Consider the following 18,404-nt stretch of genomic DNA (forward strand, 5'->3'; position numbering starts at 1 on the left):
ATGTGATTACTCATTAAGAGGAATAATATGTCACATATGGGCCGCCAGGAACGATTATGATCTCAATAAGTGTTAACTTCCAGGACTTAAAGAAACTTAAGACGTCATCTTATTTGTACTTCTGCTTTCTAGATCACTGTATATAGTGGTAATAATCATCTTACCTAAGCTAATTTTTTCCCTAGGATTTTATTTTAAGTTATTTCAAATGATTTTTGGTTCTTTAATATCTTGGGTTCTGAAACTTTTTTCTTCTGCTGCATAGGTTCTGGCAGAGGAGCTAACAACCAAGAGGGAACAAGTCTCTGAGGCCATTAAAACTTCACAGATCTTCTTGGCCAAGCATGGTCATAAGTGAGTATTAAATGAGAGATTACAGCACATCTGGGGGAACTGGATCTATCTGACTAAAACTTCAGGTCATGATCAGGATTTGGGCTGGAGACTTCAGGGTGGCAAGAGCCAGATTAGGAAGAGCCTTGTAGTTCATCCTGAGGAGTACGCATTCTACCTGCTGGCTATGGGGAAAGATTTTAAACATGATTGGACTTCGTTGATAAAGGTTTCTAGAACCGTTTTATAGAGAATGGATAGACATGGGACAAGAGTAGAGGCCTGAGAGACCAGTTAAGAGGCTGTTCTGATAATATAGGCAAGAAACGACGAGAGATGGAGAGGGGACAAAGATTCAAAAGATAGTATATGGATAATGAACTTACAGGGTTTGGTGACCAATGAAAATTATCAGATATAACTCCCAGGTTTCTGGCTTAGGCCACTGGGTATTTGGTGATGCTGCTAACCAAGACAGAGAATACAGGAGAAAGTATGGGTTGAGGAAGAAGGAGGCAGCTATAGTTTCAGACATTATGAATGTGAAGAACCCACCGGACATCAGAGCGTAAACTTCCAGTATGTATTTGGAAGTACCTGATACATTATTTATGCCTTATGTAGTTCCACTGAAGGTGTCCAGTGGGCAGCTTTATGTGTAAATTTAGAATTAATGAGAGACGTTTGAAGTGACAGAGATTTGAGTCGTCAGCATAGAAGAAACCATGACTGGATTAGCTTACAAGGGTTCAAGGGCTTCTCGGCCTATAAAGGAAGCCTTAGAGAAGTAAGAGGAAATTATGAGTGATACCTTAGAACCCAAGAGAGAACAGGGCTCCAAAAAGAAGGAAGTGGTCAAAAGTCAAGAAAAGTTAAAACTGAGACATGGCTATTAAATTTGGCGAGTTGGAAGCTTTTGGTGACTGGTGAAAAGCTGGGGGATGATGTCTGATTTAGAGTAATGGGGAGCACATGAGGTGTGGAAGGTAGTGATAATGAAATTAGACTACTCTTCCAAGGAGCTTGGCCATGGGAAAGGAGAGAAATAATACAGCAAGTACTTAGAGCAGAATTTATGTTCAAGAAAAGGTTTTGTTTTATTAAAAGATTGGGGAGACTTAACTGTGTTTATGGACTGAGCCTCAAGGACCGAAAGGGAGAGAGAAATTGAAGTCATAGGAGAGGGGTTGCAAAGGATGTAGGAGAGGATAAAATTTATCCATGGGTAGAAAATACAACCTTAAACAGGAGTTGAGACACCTTTTCCTCTGAGGTCTGAGGAAAAGGAGATTAGGATTATGGATACAGATAAATATATCAGAAGTGAAGTCAGAAAGTGAGAGAATTAGTGCCCCGTGGTCTGTATTTTCTCTTTGAAATAGGGAGAGAGGTTGTTTGCTGCAAGTTAGAGTGGGAGCCTCCAAGAGGATTGTCAGGAAGCACGGAAGTCCAATAGAGGTTAGAAACCAGGAAGACCTCTTCTGTTGATACGTGGTTTTGGAATCCCCCCACTAGATAGACTTAGGCTGCATGTGGGAACAGAGAAGTCCAGGGGTTCGGTTGATCTGGGACTGGAGTCTTGTTAGTGAGGAGAGAGTGCAAAGATAATAGGGACTAATTGAGATGGTGGCCTGTGGGTCTGGACTCCAAAGAGAAGAAACTGAAGAAAATGGAGAGGACTGATGGATTAAGAGAGGTGGAGGAGTCAAGGAAGGTTTGGGGAATCTCAGTAAGCTGATGGACGCTTGTAAGATGAATCACAGGATTCAGTCTCAGAAACACCATGTAGAATGAGAAAAGGAATTCAAGATAGTGATAACTTCTGGGGAGAGAGGGATAGGAACAGGGTTGGTGACAGATACACATGGGACTTTAATTCTGTCAGTAATGTCTTATGTCTAAGAAAAGGATCTGAAGAAAATTTGGTAAAATACTACAATAAAATTCGGTAAGGTTGGATAGTTGGGTAATGAGTAAGTGAGAGTATATTTTATTCTTCTCTTTTGTCTCTTTAAGAGATTTTGTTTTTAAAAGAGAAGAGCTGTAGGAGTAAAGAAGGAAAACTAGCCAGGTAGGATTATAATCAGAAGTTACAATCCGATAGTAGATTTTTGAAGTTTAAAATTTCAGAAGTGGACGGTCCTTGCACACAGGGGAACAAGGTCTTGCGGAAAGGAGTGCTTGGTGTGCTGCCGCCATTTCTTCCGCCTTCAGTTTCTGCGCCTTTCGCAGGGCGTCTGACAGCGCTGTGTTGGGACAAAGCATCCAGAGGTTCACCACCTCTGTGATCTCATAGGAGCCACAGTGAGGAGGGTCCAGGGAAGAATTTACCATTTTCAGTGGAAAACAAATGGCGGTTACTAGCTATGATGACTTTGTACTTTGGGTTTGACTTGCTGCACCTTTCTATATAGTAAGACACCAACTGCTTAAAAAATAATCCGTGAGACAGATACGAAGAGGAGCATTTTAAGATGTGCAGTCTCTTTGGAAAAAGGATCAAACTCTTGAACTCAGCATCCTAGATATGTTTGTAAATAAATTCCTGGCATAAATCCTTAAAAAAGTAAAATAAAATTTCAGAAGTGGAATAATTTTAGATGATGGTAGCCTCCAAGTTTGCCATGTGTGGGTGGGGCTGAGGTGGTGTGGCGCGCGTTTGGATCGAGAAGGTCGCAGGACTACAAGCACCGGGTGTTAGATAATTGGTGACGTGAGCATTGACATAAGCAAGAATCATGACTTGGTTTGAGATGGACAGGAAAGCTGTGAGCAGGATGCCAAAGTGTTCAATGAGTATGGAAGAGTGACCGGATGATCCATCATGAACAGTGATGAAGGAGAATACTACCCAAGGTGGCAAAGTCAGTTTGAAGCAATAGAGAAGAGTTTGGAGAAAAGTTTTTCTCTGAAAGAGCTTTCATGCTTCATCTTCCAGGCTCTCAGAAGAAGAGAAGGAACAGATATCTGAGCAATTGAATGCCCTGAATAAGGCTTACCATGACCTTTGTGATGGTTCAGCAAACCAGCTTCAGCAGCTTCAGAGCCAGCTGGCCCAGCAGACAGAACAAAAGGTACTTTTATTTTTCTCTCCAAATGTTGGAAGGGTACCTTTTGAACGGTATGCAGGCAGCTTTGCTGATTGGGAGTCATGATCACTAGCTTTCCATGACGAGTGTGACTTAATTTTTAACCTCACTGTAGCAGCCATGTGTCTCGTGTTTCTTTACTGGGGTTCCACGATGTGTTGGTCAGTCAAAAATCACTAGAAGGTGCTTACGGCTAACCCGTTAGACCTGGTTCACTGTTGTGTGATCTTCCATTCTGTGGCAGACCACAGTCAAGGAGAACCTAAATGCTATATTATGTCTGATCAGAAGGCAATAAGGTTACTCTGTGGCATTGTCACTCAAAAGTTGATAGCCAAGAGTTCTGAATATTGGGAAGTAAAGGCTGTGAACCTCTTCCCCCCATACTTTTTTCCCTGTCTACTACATAAATGAGAAATGTTAATTTCCAAAAGAAACTGGTGGATTAGCTGCACTGACTGAGACACTGGTTCCCCTTACCCATTGTCGCCCCATCATGTGACATCTTTACCAGTTCCCTCTCATGTTCATTTCCTGGACCATATGGAAGTTGTTAAGTTCCTGCTGGTTGTCCTCAGTTCTTCCTGGATACGTGTGTGTATATGTAAACTTACCATATTATATACATGTGTCTCTGGGATATATATGTGTGTTTGCCTGCTTGTTTCCTATGTTGTGAAGCAATGGCCGAATTCCTTGGGGCAGCCGGAAGTGAGGCTCCTGTGGCAATCGGATTTGGTCTAGATGTTGCTCAAAATGATATTCATACAAAACATGCTTTGACTCTGGTCATGAAATTTGTGCAACGGGAGCTAGAGTTGTAAAGACCACAATGCAGAACCAGCTGTGATTTATTTGAGAGCAGATTTCCAAAAAGAACGTGCTGGTTTAACATGCTCTGTGTGAGGTAGCCCACTTCTAATGGCTCATCGCTTCACCATATATGGGAGTACGTAAAGAGTTTTAACAATTGCTTGCTGAGAACATTCAGTTCTCATTTTGAAAGGTTAAAAAAGGGGAGAAGGAGAGAAAGAAAGTCAAGCTGCTGAGCACCACTACATTGAGCATGATGTGTCCCCTGTTACCGTTTGTGTGTTTCATGTGAAGTATTGTTCTGATTAACTGACATCCTTGCTTACAAGTTTCACTAACCCTTTGGAGTTTAAGCACAAATGCACAAAGGGAAAAGAGGACGACCTGTTTGGGGTTCTTTTTTGCAAAAAAACAAACAGTCGCATGCTGGACGCTAACACCAAGCTTACACTGTGTGTGCGATACGGCTGAGCTGCTCCGTAAGGCTCTCTCTCTTATCTGCCCAAGGCACACCCTGCAACCCTGGTAAGTAGAAGCCTTTTATGTTTTCTTTCCTCTTCTCCCTCTGTCTTTTTCTGCTTGTTTAGGTCAGAATGCCCATGTTTGGTGGGGCTGAAATGAATTTCTCCAGAGTATTTCCCGATACAGTGATTCCTGCCTCTCCTCCAATTACGAGGGTGTTAGAAAGAACAGTCTTTTCTCTTTGGCTAGACTCCAGGCCTTTTTTCAATACCAGCATTTCTGAGACTCTGTGAACTCACAGAAGAAATTAGAGGTTTCCCCAAAGAATCTTTTCCTTTGTCATATTGTCTGCTTCTGCATAGTCTTTACATGGATTTTGTAAAAGGCATTTTTCACATATTTCAGAGAGTCACATGCCAGTGGGATTTTTCCTTCAATCTATAAAGACTAGCTAAGTTGTAGGTTCACATAGCATACGTTTACCCGATACACGTTAAACTCTACATTCTGGGTCAGAAAACAGAGGGAGGATGAAGAATAACACATAATATTTTAAATAGTGTGGAGAATTCTCAGTTATTCCATTATTTGAACAAATACAGTGAGATGAAGATGCGACCCAGATCTGCTTCCTCATTTGCTGTCTGTTCTGCATCTCCGATAGTGTGCAACTAATCAAGCTTGAAATCTGGGGGAAATAGGTTAATGATTTTAAGGATTTCCTTACTATTTATCAGCTTATTTGTTTATTCATCAAATGTTTCTTTAACTGCTGGTACGAGTCCTGGACATCCACTGGGCAAAGTACCTGCTCTTACGGAGCTTACGTCTCCCTGAGACAGAAATGAAATGCATTATATAGGAGGCAAGGAAGTGATTGGCAGTTAACGTCAATAAGATCCTCCATGAATAAGTTGAGTTAAATAAGGATCAAAAAGTAACACTGACTAAAGGGGGATAGATAAAAGCATGTATAGAAGACGAAGATAATGCACACTAACAAGAAGAAGTGGAAAGTTGGAGATTAATAAAAGTGATGAAGTGTTCTAAGTGGTAGAACGCTGGAAAGATTTAATTTCTGAATAACATCATATTGCGATGAAAGGCTTCAAAATAGGAATTCTTCAGAAGCTGTTTTCAGGCTTTTTTGTGAGGGTAATTTTGACAGTGTGTTAAGGCTTGCCTTATTCTCTGTCGTTAGTACCTAATTCCTGTGTAAGATGCAGCTCTACTGTGCTTATCCTTCCTGCTCTTCGGATCTGACTGGGGAGGCAGTATAATAGCTTGAGATTTAGAGTAAGATCTTGGTTTGATTCTGGAACTCATTCATTTTGTGACCTTGGACAAGTTACCTAATCTCTCTGTACCTCAGTTTCTTATCTGCAAACTAAAAATTAATTGCTTTCATAGGATTGTTGTGGGGGTGTCAGTGCTTAATAAATATATTAAGTGTCCAACAAGTAGTAGCTGTCATCATGATGATTGTACTACCCATTCTAGCCTGGACTAGAAGAAAAGTTATTAGTGGTTCCAGAGTCAAGAGTCCCTAGTCTGCTCCTTCCTTGACTTGCTACTTCCAATTCCTAGAGCTAATTTAACTCAGAGCCATTGCCATGGGACACGCTAGCACTGGCCACCAAGAGTATGACCGCTCCAGTTGCTAAACAGCTGCCTGAGTAATATACACAGGGCCATTTACTGAGCTGCACAGCTGTTGCTGGGCTGCTTAAGTCTCCTTCGAATCCTGTGGACCCATCGCGCTGAACTCATCGGCAGGGAGGTCCTACTTCAAGAGTCTTCTGCGTGGATTGCAACACTGAGAAGTTGTTGTATGGGGTTGAATTCTCACTTTGGGGGAGCTGGTATGTGTCTGTAGGAGCCTTTGTGGTGATGTAGTCTTATAAATAGCTGTCCCCTCACTTTCACTGCTTGCTACTTTGTAGAGCTTGTCACTCAGATATGCTTAATGCTACCATCCCTTGAGTAATCTGTGAACTTCTGGCCATGTTAAACATTCTGTAGTTTAGAAAAATTCTTTTTTAGCATTAACACTGCCAGGCTTCAGAATGTTTCCTACAGGTTGGGGCTCATCCAGGCTGGGTTTTTCTTGTGGTCAGAATTTGATATACTGTAGTTCTTTGAATGATTCTTTTCAACAATTGTGCTTCTCTGATTCAGTGTTCTTTTTCATTTTCTCTTGTAGGGCTGCAGAGCAGTTGCTGGGGTGATTGACCTAGGCACAGTGGAGATATTTCCCATCTTCAGAGCCATGCAAAAGGGCCTCATTGACCAAGACACAGGCCTTGTGCTCCTGGAATCCCAGGTTATCATGTCTGGCCTCATTGCCCCTGAGACCAGTGAAAAGCTGTCTTTGGAGGAGGGCCTAGCCAGAAACCTCATTAATCCCCAGATATACCAGCAGCTCCAGGAACTAGAGGATGCCCTGTCCTTAATCAGCAGGCTTACTGAGAACAAAGGCCCTCTTTCTGTGGTGGAAGCAATTGAAAAGAAAATAATCAATGAGAAAGTTGGACTGAAAATCTTAGAAGCTCACCTGGCAACTGGAAGTTTCAGTCTCCCCCCTGATGAGAACTGTATTAACCTAGAGGAGGCTTTTCACCAAGGCCTCATTTCTGCCTGGCTTTACTCAGTGTTAGAGTCTCACCTGAGATCATCCAAGAACTTGATAGACCCAAACACAGCTGAGAAAATCGGTTTACTGGATCTGATGAGGAGATGTATTGTCTACCAGGAATCAGGGTTGAAATTGCTGCCTGTCAAGCAATTGGCAGGGGGAATGGTGAGCTTGAAATCAGGCCGGAAGGTTAGCATTTTCCGTGCAGTTCAGGAAGGGCTAATAGATAGGCAGGTCACTGTCCGGGTGCTGGAAGCTCAGCTTTTTGCTGGAGGCATAGTAGATCCAAGAACAGGACACAGACTTACAGTGGGAGAGGCTGTGAGACATAATTTGATTGACCAAGATATGGCCTGTGCTCTTCTCATAAGGCAGCTTCAGACAGGAGGCATCATAGACACTGTCACTGGGCGTAGGCTGACAGTAGATGAAGCAGTGAGCAATGATCTAATAGCTGCTAAGATTGCACTTGTGATTCTGGAGTCCCTGTGGTCACTCATGGGGTTGCTATGGCCCGAGTCCGGAGAGATTCTCCCAATTACAGATGCCCTGGAACAAGGTATTGTGTCTACTGAACTAGCCCATAAAATCCTTAGTGGCCGACAGCATATTAAAGCCCTATATCTACCAGCAACCACAGAGATTTGGTCCTGGAAAAAAGCAGTAGAAAATGGTATGTTAGACAAAGATCTTGCCAATAACTTGAAGTCAATTTGTATCCCTGATGTGATGCCCCACATGCAATTAGCAGACTCTTTAGAACGAAGCAAATTGAACACGAATCCTGGAGCGGCAGGTGTGCTGTGTAGCAAGGGCCAAACTGAGGGCATCGCAAGCCATAACGAGAAGCTGCTGTTTCATCTGATGACTCACAGCTATATTAATGTGCGGGATGGACAGAGGCTGCTCCTGTTGGACAATGAGCTGATAGAGGCACTAACAGCAAGAGGTGATCAAGCAAGTCCTCCAGAAGTGTTTGGAAGTGGGCACCAGAGACTAGATGCTCCTGAGAAATTACAAGAATCGGTGAATGTGAAAATCACAGAAACTTTCTGTGATGGGCTGACTGTGAGGCCACATGAGTTCCAGTTTTCTTCTCAGAACAAAGAAGATCCTGATCAGGCAAATTGCACTGAAGCAAAAGGCAAAAAGACCATTGTAGAAACAGAAGAGAACACCAAAAGGGACCTGTTTGTAGGGCAACAAAAAGTGGGAAATCCAAATGTTGATACTTTGAAGGTCATAGATAAAGTCAAGTCAGAGTTTAAAAGGCAGTTGTTAGATACCAAAAAGGAAGACCAAATAGAAGTGTCTACCAGAGAAAATGTCAACAAAGGATTTCTCCTTATGGTACCTCCTGAGGAAGCAGAAGATGTGACTTTGGTGGAGGACAAAGATCCTTTTCCTGTTGAATCACCAAAGGAGGAATGGCAGACTCTCAGAAAGACTTCCTTTATGTGTCAGAAAGAACAAGCAGACACACTTGAAACTGAATATACTCTAGGTGAAACTGGAAGACCTCTCATAAAACCCCAAAGCAGAAAGTCACAGTTTCAAGTAGAGAAAGCTCTAGTTTTAGAATCGGAACTAAAGTCTGAAAAGGACAAGAATATTCATCTGGGCAGAAAGAAAGCATTAAATAAGACTTGTTTGGGTAGGGATGACCATAAACAAAGTCCAGAAGGACACAGCATGGCAGGTGGTGGTATGATGTTGTTAGAAAAGACAGACAAGGAAGCTAATGGCAGTGAAACTTCCCTGTCATGCAGTCATCCTTCAGAGTTGCTTGAAGAAGCTACCTTAAATATATTATCTACACAATTACTAGAGGGCGGTATCTTTCATGAACCGACAGGTCAAAAACTCTTACTAAATGAAGCAATAGCCCGAGGCCTTGTGCCTAGTCACACTGCTGTGAAACTTTTGGGAAAGCTGAACATGTTTCGGGGCTTCTTTGACTCTCAGACCTGCGAGTCTTTGAAAACTGAAGAAGTCATTGATGAAGGTCTAATGGATGAGAAATTGTTACACAATGTCCTCATGGCAGACAAAGCTATAAGTGGCGTCTTAGACCCTCGTACCCACACACTCTGCTCTGTGAAGGAAGCAGTTGCCATTGGACTTCTTGACACACAAACAGCCACCAGAATTTTAGAGGGGCAGGTGGTGACTGGTGGAATTGTTGACCTGAAACGAGGCAAAAAGGTTTCAGTAACTTTGGCCTCAAATCTTGGCTTGGTGGACAGTGCTGACCAGACAGAGCTTATAAATCTGGAGAAAGCTTCTAAAGGCAGAGATGCTGAAAAAGCAGTTAGAGAGAGATTAATTAGCTTACAATTGGAAACAACTGGAATTATGGACCCTGACAGCAAAGCCCCTTTAACAGTTGTGCAGTCCATCGACAGAGGGCTTTTGGAGAGGGATGAGGCCATGCAGTTGTTGACAAAGCAGGTGGTAGATGGAGGTATCATTCACCATATATCTGGGATGAGACTTTCTGTTGATAGTGCCTTTAAACATGGCATTATTGATGAAGATTTAGCCGAGCAACTCAAAAAAGTTGAGAGCTTAAGCCTCCATCAGTTCTCTCATCCTGAAACAAAGGAAACTATTTCCCTCTCTGAAGCCATAAAATTAGATCTTGTTACCCCGGACTTGAAGAGAGAAATCCAAGAAATTCAGGCCTTGACTGGAAGCTTTATAGATCTCATTTCTGGCCAGAGATTGACCTTGGCAGAAGCTGAAAAAGAAGGACTCTTAACTAATAAAGAAATGTTGTCTTCAGGAATGATGAATGGGATTATAGATCCTGAGAATTACAGAATTGTTCCCTATGCAGAATTAGTAAAAAAGTGTAAGATTGATATTGAATCTGGACAGAGGTATCTAGAAGTAATCCCCTTCTCAGACATTAAAGATGGAGCAAGTGACAAAGTACTTACATTGTCTCAAGCAATTCAGCTTGGAAAAGTAGATTTTGCAGCTACACTGAAGGTTCTGGAAGCTCAGGCAAATGCTGGAGGAATTATAGACACTGCCACGGGGAAAAGATTGACATTGGCATCAGCTTTGGAACAGAAATTAGTGGATGAAAGCATGGTCCGAATTATTGCATCCCGTCAGGTGTTAGATGGAGGAATTATTGACATATTTAATGATCAGAGAGTAACTTTAAAGGAAGCTATTGAGAAAAGACTTATTAGCCCTGAACTGGCAACTATAATCCAAGTAGATACCTTCGAGTCCTGTGATCACCAGGCTCAGAGTGAAAAGCAAGGTGGAAGTGAAGTATGTGAACTAAAGAAAGAATTTCTAAGAAAGGAAATGTTAATTGCTTGCAGTCAGACTGCTGAAATGAGTTGTGGTAAAGGAGAAAGTGAGAAATTATTTCAAATTGAAAACCAGTCTGCGCAGAAAAAGGTTAAAGTGAGAGTTTCTAATGGGGAGCAGGCAAAAAAGAGCAGGGAAATTTCATTAAAGGAATTGGAATGCAAGGGTCAGGTTAGGAGATCTTCTCGAGGTGCTAAAGAATCTTTCAGTGTCATAATTTCTAGTGATGGTAAAGGTAAATCATTGGGCCAAAGTTCAGTGACACACCCTCACTCAGAAATTTGTGATTTGAACCCCAAAGAGGTGGCTTATAATACCATGGAAAAAAATACAAATGAAGAGCAAGAAAACATAGTGGCACAGACAGAAATTATTTCTCAAATGAAACAGTTTATATCAGGTCTAGATTCTAAAGAAATAAGGGAAAACCAAGGAGAAATTATTTCAGAAGTACAAGAATCAAATTGTGAAACTCTGGGCAAATTGCCTAGTCAGCAGGTTATGCAGAAACCAATGAAAACCAGGGAGAAAGGTAAGAGAGGAAAGAGGGAGATGACTGTAGAAGAAAGTGTCAAAACACGCAAACCAGCAGTTCTTTCAGAAGAAAAGCTGAATCAGGAAACTGCCATTAGAGATGACCATGACTCTAATATAGAGAGTCAACCTGTGGAAATAACTATAAGTGAAAAAGGGAAAGAAACTGATGGGGAGCTGGGATTTTCTGTTGTTGGTGAAGCTGAAGATTCTTCTTCCCAAATGATACCCAAAGGAATTTCTGTAAGAAATCAAGATGCTTTAACATTCTTCAACTCTAATCAGGTCAGTGAAGGAGATGTGAAAAATTTAAGCCTCTGCTTGACTTTAAAACCAGAAGAAAATTTATCTCAAGAAGTTACTGTTGGGACCCAGAGTGAAATACTCTCTTCTTTGACCCCACAACCTGAAGGATTGTGCTACCAGGAACCAGTTGGAGAAGCCCAAGTTGCAGACACATCCCCAGTTTTCACAACAGAGAAGTCTTTCCGAGGAACCACCAGACAGGAGACCAATTATCATCAAGATTCTTGTGTTACTTTTAAGATTAGGGAAACCAAAGATCTGACTTTCTCATCTAACGAAAGTAAAGAAAAATCATACCAAGAAGTACCTTTTGACTCAACAAGCGCTGTTAAATTGGAAGAAATTAGAGTAGGCTCCAAAGATGTCACTTATTTGGAATTCGCAGACAGAAAGGACCTTCGTCCTCAGGACAACAAAAGTGATGGTGAACGTTGCGGAATTCTTGAATCTAAAATAGTAACAACTCAGGAAATCCCTATAGTTACAGGTGCAGAAGCAGGGTCCTTTGAAGGCATAGTGACTCAAGGAGTTCCCAGAGTTTCAGTGTCTCTTCTCCCAGAGAAACTGTCCAAAGATGTATCTCGAAAAGAGAGTACAGGACAAGAGGATGCCACCATTAGTCCTAGTCCAGAAACCCGTGAAGAAGAGATGGTACCCCTAATATCATACCCCACAATGAAGATGGATGAGAAAACACCACAGGAGAAACTCAGAAAGAGCTCAGAGCCTGGCAGTGAACAAACCCCCTTCATGACTGCACCAGGGGGAACGAGTGTGAACCCGGAGCCCTTCAGGGCTGCCAAAGTAAGTTACCCAATGGTGGGTGGGTGGGTGGGTGGGTGTGTGTGTGTGTGTGTGTGTGTGTCTGTATCTGTTATAGCTAATTTCATGCTAAGACTCTTGACAAGATACTGAGTTTTCATGTGTATAATTGTATACATACATACACTTCAGGGCACTAGATGATTCTCTAAGATATAACTTAGTTCATCATCATCTGTTTGTAACATAGTTGTTGGAAAATTAGGCAGTGGCTCTGAATGTCTTTCTGAAATTTGCAAGGGTTTTAAGTTAGACACTAACATTGAAGCTAATTTAAAATACTGAGGCTATGGTACCTGAAGTCAGAATAGGTTTTGAAAGTTTTGCTAAAATGATGCTTATAGATTGATAATTTAGAGCTTCTGCTCCCTGAGGAAATATAATAAAATTGCTTTTTTGTCTATTGATTTGAGACAATTTAGACAAAATAACATTTTATTTCATTCCACCCAATGTGTAGTAAAAATTTCTATTCTGTTTTAAGACCCTGCCTGCTTAAAAAGCAAACATAAAGGAGTATGTCAGATTTGAGTGAGTTTTCTTTTTGGCTCCACAGAATGTATTTAACCGGCAGCTCTGCCTAGAACATGATGAGAAGTTGGTATCCTATCTGTCTCTATTACGAGACATTGAAATGAGGACCAAACAAATTCAACCTCTAGAGCTAAATCTGGCAGAGCTACAGGATCTGCTGTGTCAGGCCAAGGTAGGTTCCCAGAGACTTCCTCCAGGCCCATCGGCGTGGAGAAAATAAAGACTATTCAGGAAGAAAAACGTGTTCAAAAACACTACCATTTAATGGACAAAAAATAGATTGGAAAAGTGTAACTAGAGATCTATGAAGAACACCAGGGAGTACTAGTCTCACAAAAGCCAAAGCAGAAGAGACTCAAGGGAGGAGTAGTCGGCAGTGTTAAATGCAGTAGGGAGACTGAGTACAGTGAGGACTAAAAGGGGGTTTAGTGCCTGAGAGTTGCTGGGGACCTTGATAAGAACAGTTACAGTGGAGTCATGGGATATAAACTAGGTTGCATTGAGAATAAACGGGAGGTTGGAAGGTGTGGACAATTAATGTATGTCATTCTTTGCAGAAGCTTGATAGTGCAGGCAAGGGAAGAGAGGTAGAACACTAGCTAGAGGAGATGGACTAAAAGAGGAACGTTTTGAGTGAATTTTTAGGCTGAGTAGAAAGAACCAATAGAAAAGGAGAATTTGAAGTTAGAGGAGAGAGGAAGTGCTGACTGGTGGAATGAGGTCCCTGAGGACATGGAAAGACATAGACTTAGACAGCCTTGAGTGGGAGGAGGAATAGCTCTTTGAAATTGGAGGCTGAGAGTTGTCACAGGATTGGAGTCACGATGAGGACAGAGATTGTAGAGGTTTACCAGTTCTCTCAGTATCTAGAGTATGGCCTTGGGCAGGGGGGCTGAAGGGGAAATGAGGATGATGCCCAGAACAACTACCAAACTCTTCCACAGCTGGTTTCTGGCTTCTCTACTGAGGAGTAGCTGAGTGGGAAAGCTGGCTTGGGATATTTTTATATGCATTGGTTCTGTTCCCTTGGGCTTTGGAGTGGAAGACTTGTCCTTTGATTGACTTATATTGCATAACATTATTTAAAGCATAATGACACATATACAAAATAACATATACTTCTGCTCTGTTCTTGGAGAGGCAGCAAGTTGTAGTGCGAGGAGCATTGCACTGAGTCAGAAAACCTGAATCCAAGTCTTGGCTCTCTTGCTTACCAGGTGGGCGACCTCAGGGGAAAACAAATTCACATTTTTAAGCACTGAGGCATCTCTACTGTAAACCCAGGATAATAATATCTACTCTGCCTACTTCAAGAATTATTGTGAGCACCAAATAAACTAGTGAATGTCTATAAAAACATTTTATAAACCCTAAAGCCTGGGTAGGCTTGAGGTGACAGAAAAATGTGTTCACAGCTGATTCCTAGACAGCAAGATTTCTAGTCTTGATTTTGGAGGTAACTCCACTGTATGCCTTCAGGTGGTAGACAGGGAGCTAAAGGATCTGTCCACGGTGGTGAGTCAGGAACTGGAATGTGTGAATCAGATTATCATCAGCCAGCCTCAGGAAGTCCCAGCTCAACTGTTGAAGGCTCTAGAAAAAGATGCCAAGAATCTTCAAAAGTCCCTCAGCTCTGTGAGTGACACCTGGGGTTCCAGACTATTCCACCTCCAGAATGCTGCAGAAGTAAAAAAGGTAGCTTCTTGTTTTTATTCACAAAGGCTCACAAACTCTCGGTAGGCTTGGAGAATTTTATTATCTAATTTGCCATTTATTTCTTAGACTAGAGTTTTAAATCAGTATGAACAGCTAGAAGGCAAACTTCAAGATCTAAGAGCCTGGGTTGGCAATACCCATCTTATTCTGAACAACAAGGAGCATGTCGATGAAACAGATGCCATCGACAGCCTGAGTCACCATCTCCAACAGTGTGAGGTAAGCACTCCACCAGTTCTCGAGCATGTTTCATTTGTCCTTTTGAGTTGTATCAATTTTATTTCTCTGCTAGGCAAACTGGTGTCTGTACTTGCCTTTCTTAGAAAGTCTGACTTTCCATTTGAGAAATAAAGTCAGCTACGTTTAGTTTTTAGTTTTTTTGCGGTACGTGGGCCTCTCACTGTTGTGGCCTCTCCCGTTGCGGAGCACAGGCTCTGGACACGCAGGCTCAGCGGCCATGGCTCATGGGCCCAACTGCTCCACGGCATGTGGGATCTTCCCGGACCGGGGCATGAACCCGTGTCCCCTGCATCGGCAGGCGGACTCTCAACCACTGCGCCACCAGGGAAGCCCCCATGACTCTTTTTGAATTATGGTTTTCTCAGGGTATATGCCCCGTAGTGGGATTGCTGGGTCATATGGTAGTTCTATTTTTAGTTTTTTAAGAACCTCCATACTGTTCTACATAGTGGCTGTATCAATTTACATTCCCACCAACAGTGCAAGAGGGTTCACTTTTCTCCATACCTTCTCCAGCGTTTATTGTTTGTAGAATTTTTGATGATGGCCATTCTGACCGGTGTGAGGTGATACCTCATTGTAGTTTTGATTTCCATTTCTCTAATGATTAGTGATGTGAGTATCCTTTCATGTGTTTGTTGGCTATCTGTATATCTTCTTTGGAGAAATGTCTATTTAGGTCTTCTGCCCATTTTTGGATTGGGTTGGTTGTTTTTTGATATTGAGCTGCAGGAGCTGTATATTTTGGAGATTAATCCTTTGTCAGTTGCTTCGTTTGCAAATATTTTCTCCCATTCTGAGGGTTGTCTTTTCATCTTGTTTGTGGTTTCTTTTGCTGTGCAAAAGCTTTTAAGTTTCATTAGGTCCCATGTGTTTATTTTTGTTTTTATTTCCATTTCTCTAGGAAGGTGGGTCAAAAAGGATCTTGCTGTGATTTATGTCATAGAGTGTTCTGCCTATGTTTTCCTCTCACACGCCAGCTTTGATCAGTGGTCTAGAGCATGGGTTTGCAAACTTTTTCTATACAGGGTTAGATAGTAAGTATTTTAGGCCTTGCAGGTGACCTGTTTCTGTGGCAGCCATTCAGCTCTACTGTTGAAACATGAAAGCAGCCATAGACAGTACATAAACAAATGGTTGTGGACATGTTACAATAAAACTTTATTTACGGGCTTCCCTGGTAGCGCAGTGGTTGAGAATCTGCCTGCCAATGCAGGGGACATGGGTTGGAGCCCTGGTCTGGGAAGATCCCACATGCCGCGGAGCATCTGGGCCCGTGAGCCACAACTACTGAGCCTGCGCGTCTGGAGCCTGTGCTCCACAACAAGAGAGGCCGCGATAGTGAGAGGCCCGCGCACCGCGATGAAGAGTGGCCCCCGCTCACCGCAACTAGAGAAAGCCCTCGCACAGAAACGAAGACCCAACACAGCCAAAAATAAATTTAAAAAAAAAGTGAAGTTGGAAAATATGAACTTATTTTATAAAAAAAAAACCTTTATTTACAAAAACAGGTGGCAGGCAGGTTTGGCTCGGGGACTGCAGATTGCCGACCTCTGATCTCGAGAGATGGTTTTCTTTTTGTCAAACTCCCAAGTTATGTGATTCTTTTTATAAGTCAGTGAGAGAAAGTTAAAGATTCTGAGATACATATGAGCCGAGGATTCTCCCCCCCATCCCCACTTCCAACATTGTTGTTTCTTTTGGTTATACTTAAAGTAATATCAGGTGATACTCACGTTGGTTTATCCATGCTCTGCTATAGATCTTCCTCTCCTAAAACTCTTTCTAAAGTCAGAGCAGAACTAGAGATGTTCCCTCCTATTCCATCCCCTTCATTTTCCCCAGTCTTAGGAGATACAGACCTAAATGTTGTCTGTGGTCAGGCTTCCTTGTATGCAAGCTCGTCCCTCTTTATCTTGCAAGAGTTGGCCTGCCTTCTTCTTTCATAGCCTTTTATCCAAATATACCATTGGAGGAATGAGTAGCAGACTTTATCTGTTCACGGGCAGAGTACTAAAAGAAGCAAGGGTGAGAACAATTTCTAAGATACAGTATGAGATATGAAAACAGAGCATCTCATGCATTGGGATCCTTGCCTAGTTATACAAATTCTGTTATAGAAAGAGAGCCACAGCCTAAGCCTCATTTTCCTTAGTGACAGTTTCCCAAATCCATGTGTTCACACATGAAGGAAGTATAGTCTTGTGATAAATATCTAGAAGCCCTCCTCCCAGCCTGCTTTTCAAGATTGCTGACTACGCTCAATTTCAAAGTGACAGATGTGTAGATATCTTACTTGTTTTTATGTTTTTCATTGCATCCAGTATAACATAGTTGATGATCACTAAATGTTTGTGAGAAAATTGCATGCTTTTTAATTGTCTGAAAACAGATAAAGTCTAGTGTTTAGGCAGTTTTCTACTGCTTTAAAGAAGCAATATAACTATTATATAAGAAAGTCTGACTGTAATCCTTTACAGTTTTAAAATGTGTAAGCAACATTATTTACTCTAAAAGTCAAATTTCAGTGAACCAAAAATAAATTGAATATTTTCTCACTTCTGGCCTACCAGGTACTAGACAAATACAAATAGGTATTTGAATCTAAGAAAATACAATTAGACAGATATATCTCAGACCAAAAATTCATGTTATACTTTCCAAAACTTAAAAAAATACATTTTTTCACAGACACCTGGGATTAGCTGTACTGTAATTCTGTTACTATAAATAATTGAAAGCTTAGTGCATTTAGAAATCAAGGGCTAGCAAAGGAAACCTAACTGTAATATGTGAGGGGTTTGGAGAGGCCAGAAGTGAGAGAGACTTCGGTTTGGCCCTAGAAATTATCAGTGTCAGTTATAAAAATGCAAGAAATTAACCTCTGTTTGATCATGTTGATTCTTTGATTAGAACCAACAGCTTCTGCTTCTACAGAGAATAAGAAGTTTCTTTTCTTTTTTCTTTTTCTTCCTTTCCCCACTTACCTTAGGATTTGAAACAGCCCATGGCTGAGAGGAAATCTCAGCTGGATGCACTTGCCTTTGATATTCAGTTCTTTATCTCCGAGCACGCCCAGGACTTGCCTCCTCAGCAGAACCGACAGATGCTAAGGCTTCTGCATGAACTGCAGAGGTCCTTCCAGGACCATGTGGATCGGACCACAGCCCAGGTGGATGCCTTGCAAGGCCGTCTTCAACAGATGGAGCAGGCAGCCCGGCTTAAGGTCAGACTGAACCAGAAGCTGGGCTCAGTTGGTCTCTGGGATGTCCTCTATCTTTGGGTTTTCTGGCCAGAGTCCGTTTGTCATGATTCCAGGAGCCTGCGTTTACCAGTTTTGATTGGTTCAGGCCAGTTTGGTTCTAGTCCAGGAGGCAGCTCTTCTGGCCGTTTTTCTTGCCGTGTTTTTGGTTTTATGTGTGTGTGTATGAGAGAGAATACGTGTGTTTACGTGTGTATGCATGTGCAAGCGTTTTCTTTTTAGCGAGACTCTACTGTCACTGTGTCTCACAGTCTCTGACTTTCAAATGAAAATTTTATCCCTAGCCCTTATTTCTCCTACTGTCTCCGTCAGCATTCTTTTGAGGACT

General features: G+C 41.9%; 1 protein-coding gene across 14 annotated transcripts in view; it reads left to right on the plus strand.

The window, feature by feature from the left end:
- MACF1 (microtubule actin crosslinking factor 1) overlaps positions 1 to 18,404 on the plus strand; it is a 341,652-nt gene that overhangs the window by 204,076 nt on the left and 119,172 nt on the right. For 10 of the 14 annotated variants that reach the window (XM_060019755.1, XM_060019769.1, XM_060019756.1 and 7 more), the window contains 7 exons: positions 266 to 354; positions 3,272 to 3,407; positions 6,901 to 12,306; positions 12,881 to 13,030; positions 14,338 to 14,553; positions 14,641 to 14,793; positions 17,807 to 18,040. In XM_060019755.1, coding sequence (XP_059875738.1) covers positions 266 to 354; positions 3,272 to 3,407; positions 6,901 to 12,306; positions 12,881 to 13,030; positions 14,338 to 14,553; positions 14,641 to 14,793; positions 17,807 to 18,040 — 6,384 coding nt within the window. The remainder of the gene's footprint in view (positions 1 to 265; positions 355 to 3,271; positions 3,408 to 6,900; positions 12,307 to 12,880; positions 13,031 to 14,337; positions 14,554 to 14,640; positions 14,794 to 17,806; positions 18,041 to 18,404) is intronic. The other 4 variants (XM_060019791.1, XM_069540975.1, XM_060019796.1 and 1 more) reach the window with 1 other exon arrangement.

Source organism: Delphinus delphis, chromosome 1, assembly GCF_949987515.2.
Source record: "Delphinus delphis chromosome 1, mDelDel1.2, whole genome shotgun sequence".
In the NCBI taxonomy this organism is placed as follows: domain Eukaryota; kingdom Metazoa; phylum Chordata; class Mammalia; order Artiodactyla; family Delphinidae; genus Delphinus; species Delphinus delphis.